At 36.6% G+C, this 4,426-nt stretch overlaps 1 protein-coding gene across 1 annotated transcript; it reads left to right on the top strand.

Annotated features, from left to right (window-relative positions):
• Positions 1 to 2,725: 2,725 nt before the first annotated feature.
• Positions 2,726 to 4,420, top strand: LOC140321312 (GTP-binding protein GEM-like; the record flags this gene model as incomplete). The annotated part of the gene is given in 3 exon segments (XM_072398118.1): positions 2,726 to 2,802; positions 3,473 to 3,677; positions 4,007 to 4,420. Coding segments are annotated over 3 exon segments (560 nt in total), but the record flags the coding sequence as incomplete, so codon positions are not given.
• Positions 4,421 to 4,426: the final 6 nt, after the last annotated feature.

The raw sequence follows: 4,426 nt of genomic DNA, 5'->3' as shown, positions 1-4,426 counted from the left end.
TTTGGAGAGGTTTCTGAGGTTGGCAATGTAATCAAAAAGATATACCAAGTTCAAGTGCTTTATATTATTCCTTCCATTGTGATATTTCAGCGTGTTAGATGTTACAGTATTAATAGTTTATATTGCATATGGACGCTCTGGTTGTGTCAGCGGAATATTTTATACAGCAGTGAATCTCACATTTACCAAACATTCTCTGATGGAGATTCAATCACTTTGAAAACGCATGGAATCTGGAAGATTCGTTATGAGGGAACATGTGCTGAATGTCAGATTCACTTTATAAATAGACCCCGTGTGCAGTTTATCAAATATAGGTGTAAGATTTAATCCTAATATTCATCACTTCTGTTCGAATCATAAAGTGAATCAGATAGCAACTACATACAAGATTCAAAAATGTTAATTAATTTCCAATGTGTATCGAAATGTAGTTTAAGTAAACACAACAAAAAAATAACCAACACATTAAACAAGAATTTATTATCAGACAATGCAAGTGTAGCTAGCAGAAGGGGTTTGCATCTCTTTAATTGAAATTCTGTAAAGGACTGTATAGAAGAGAGAAAGAAAGGGAAGAAATAGGAATACTGTCTTTGCATTTTTCAGCTGTGTGTATGATCTAAGCTTCTTCTGTCTATTAAAGAATAGGCTTTTTCTTTTAACAAAGTGTTAGGATTAGCCGGGCAAACATATGAAAAGGAGCATAGAGCTCATGCTAGCTGGAAATCTGAAATCCTAAATATTTAAAGTTGCCAAAAATCAAAAACAGTTAGCACTTTTGTATAGATAAGGAAGAAAGCATAAATGGCAAAATTACATTCCCTTAAAACTGGAATGAGCGTAACTGTGCATTAATTTCAGTTTGGCGTGTGTAAGGTTAACTATCCTGTGAGCAAGTATTTTCCATTACAGAAGAAATCTGGAGTTTATCACAGTCCACAGTGGGAGACTGCAAAATCTTCATCATGATGTTTTATTCCATGTGCTGGATTAATTTCTAGAAGATGTGGAAAATGTTCTTTACAACTCACAGGAGCTTTGCAGCTTGGGGTGCTTTGGAAAAAAAGGATTCCTCTAGAGAGAGAGTTTAGTACAAACAGCGGTGCAAGTCTAAGGGCCTGATGGGCTTTCGTTTGCTTAAAGGCGATTGTCTATGGGAATGCAATACCCCCTTAACTGTGTCTCTAATATAGCTGTCTAATTCTGAACAATTTTTGAAGTATGTAAAGTCATTAAGCCCAAAGCTCATTCACACAGACCTTAATGCAAATTTTTATTTAAAAAAAAGTCACACTTCCCTGACAGACTCCCAATATTCCCAGCTCCCAACTATACGACATATATATATATATATATATATATATTTATATATATATATTTATATAACAATAGAAAGATATAGCCCTGTTCTCCTCCAAAGGTAAAACAAACACATCAGAAGACAAACATTGCTCAAGGCATTTGAAACCCCAGTGTGTTTCTACACTAAATCCAAAAAACAGCAATGGCAGCTACCCAAATCATACATATATTAAAGCCCCAATGCCTACAGTCACACAAATCTTCTTTTGCAATCTTATAAAAAGCTCATTTGAGCTTCTACAGTACAGACAGCAAGAGGTGTGGGGATTTATCAATCAATCAATATGGGATTGTTCACAATTTGTTTCAGAAGAAGATCTTTTTTGCTGGTTTGCTCTTTTTGAGACAATATTATAAGACAGAAAACTTGGAAAAACAATAGTGATTAGGTCTTTTGGAACTGTCATGCATGTAGACCATGGATCTTTGCACAATCAGGTTCAAAAGGACCAGAATGTGGTTTTCTGTGCAACACAGTGGTTACAGGACCAGCAAAGGAGTTATCCTCCCCAGCTGGGACACAAACAGGACAGCAACCTGTCAGGGTGTCTAAAATCACCACTCTATAACTTGTTTTGCTTTCTTTTACACTTTAAAGTGAACCTAAACTCAAAATGTTTACTTTATATATAAGATACCCATGTCACACATCCCAGAAGGCTCTTGGCTGCTCCATCTGTGCAAACCCAATGTCGGGCATGTACAGAAGGGCCATTTTCTTCACTAAGGGGAAAGAGATGCCTATCTCAAGCATGCGCAGTGAGATCGGCTCCCTTTGTTCCCCCTTTACAGGGCGCTATGTCCCCCGATCTCGCACATGTGCAGTGTGAGATCGGGTGACATAGCAAGAAGGACAAAGATGGTGGCGCCCGGCGCTTCCTCTGCACTTAGACTAAGAAAAATTCTAGGACTGGACTGGATCGAGGAAAGGTCCAGCTCCATCAAGGGATCTACGGGATTAGAGGTGAGTGTGATTTATTTTTTTTTTTTTTTTTACTAAATACGGCCACATATGTCCCTTATTGTGTGATATATTGCTGCGCTGACATGGGATATTTTTGCTTTCCACAAGCACACCAATCAATAGTTTTCATCTGGCGTCAGAATATAAGCAAAGTATACATGAGGGACAGTAAAAATGTACTATAATAAATCAAGGCACAAATGAGGCTTACATTTTCTGTGAAACTTGACATGTTTTAAAAATAATGTTGTCCTTCTAATTAAAAGTGACATTTATGTGATTAATGTTGCAAAACAAAAGTAACTTTCGAATTCCTGAACATAATTGCTATTTTCAGTATTTACAAGGACCTAATGTGCAAACATATAATGATTTATTTATATTTTCTTTTTTAAGAGAACACATATGAGAGGACCCTGATGGTGGATGGGGAAAGTGCCACACTCATACTTCTTGACATGTGGGAAAATAAGGTATTGTGCTCTGCAATATTGACTTAATTCACTGCATGATTTTTAAATAAATACTTGTGATGCACAGTGTGATATAGCCTATAGCAGTCTTTCTCAACCTTTTTATAATGGGGGAACTCTTGAAATAACTTTTAGGTCTGTAGGGAACCCTTTCTATAATCACTATATGTACAGCACACAGTACATTAGCATGGTGATCACTGACAAGAATGCTCCTTACATTGCAGGCCATTGAGAGTAATGTGATTCTTACAGATAGCTCCCCTGAAGAGGTCACATGGTGAAGCGCGTCAGAAAGAGATATTTCCTTTCCCTCAATGATTTATTTTAACAACATTGTTTTACACAATTATGTATACCTTACCATGTTCAATTTTAGTTGAGCTTTGTCTAAAATGACAATACATTGGATTAGAATACCATTGGGGTTGTCTTCCTTATTCTTAAAATATGCGTGGTTTGAGTAATGGCAGCATCTGTATTTTTCTATTCTTTTATGTTGTTCCGTGTTTTAGTGTTCAGAAAGCATGTCTCTATCATTGTAGCCACAATATGTGTTGTAAGTGAAGTTTGTCTGCAAAAAAGTAGCAGCTCTCTTTTAATGAATTACAATATGACAACAGTAAAAAAAAAATATAACATAAATGTATTTTTTTTTTTTTTTTTACAGAGTCAGGATAACTGGATCTATGATCACTGTATGCAAGTGGGAGATGCCTATTTAATAGTATATTCCATAACAGACAGAGCAAGCTTTGAGAAGGCCTCCGAGTTACGTATACAGCTACGCCGGGCACGGCAGACAGAAGACATACCCATTATACTGGTTGGCAACAAAAGTGACTTGGTTCGATGCAGAGAAGTTTCTATATCAGGTACAGAGACAACATTGGCTTTATTTTTAAGGATCCACCTGGTCATTTTCATATATGCATATAAGAGGTCATTCTTCCTATTCATATATTTGTGTTAATTTTTTAAGTATTAAAGCCAGAAGGTCAGCATGAAAGACCGACAAAATGCATTTGCAGTTAGAATGTTTATTGTAGTGGCCTGTATGTCCACTTAGAGGGGAGGGGGTTTCTGTAATTCATTATCAAAGGAAAAACACATTCTGTATGAAATTATGGGGGTTCTAATTGAGCATTATACTTTTCTCACTATATTTTTATTCTTATAGAAATACTTTACTTTCTTTTCACAGAGGGAAGAGCCTGTGCCGTGGTATTTGATTGTAAATTCATTGAGACATCAGCAGCCGTTCAGCACAACGTAAAGGAACTGTTTGAGGGGATTGTTAGACAAGTGCGTCTTAGAAGGGACAGCAAGGAGAAAAACGAAAAGAGGTTAGCGTACCAGAAGAGGCGGGAGAGCATTCCAAAGAAAGCCAGAAGGTTCTGGGGAAAAATTGTGGCCAAGAAAAACAAAAACATGGCTTTTAAGCTTAAATCCAAGTCTTGCCATGACCTCTCTGTACTATGAATTCTCCAGACTGGGCAAGATTTACAAAACATGTTCTCTTGATGGACGTCATTTGGTTATTTTGGGGACAATAAGCAATCTATATTAGATTGGATAACGACACAAATTTCTTGTGTTTTCCACAGCCATGATGATTTTTTTT

The sequence above is a fragment of the Pyxicephalus adspersus genome, unplaced genomic scaffold, assembly GCF_032062135.1.
Source record: "Pyxicephalus adspersus unplaced genomic scaffold, UCB_Pads_2.0 Sca2200, whole genome shotgun sequence".
NCBI lineage: Eukaryota > Metazoa > Chordata > Amphibia > Anura > Pyxicephalidae > Pyxicephalus > Pyxicephalus adspersus.
This window is presented reverse-complemented; position numbering and strand designations above follow the sequence as displayed.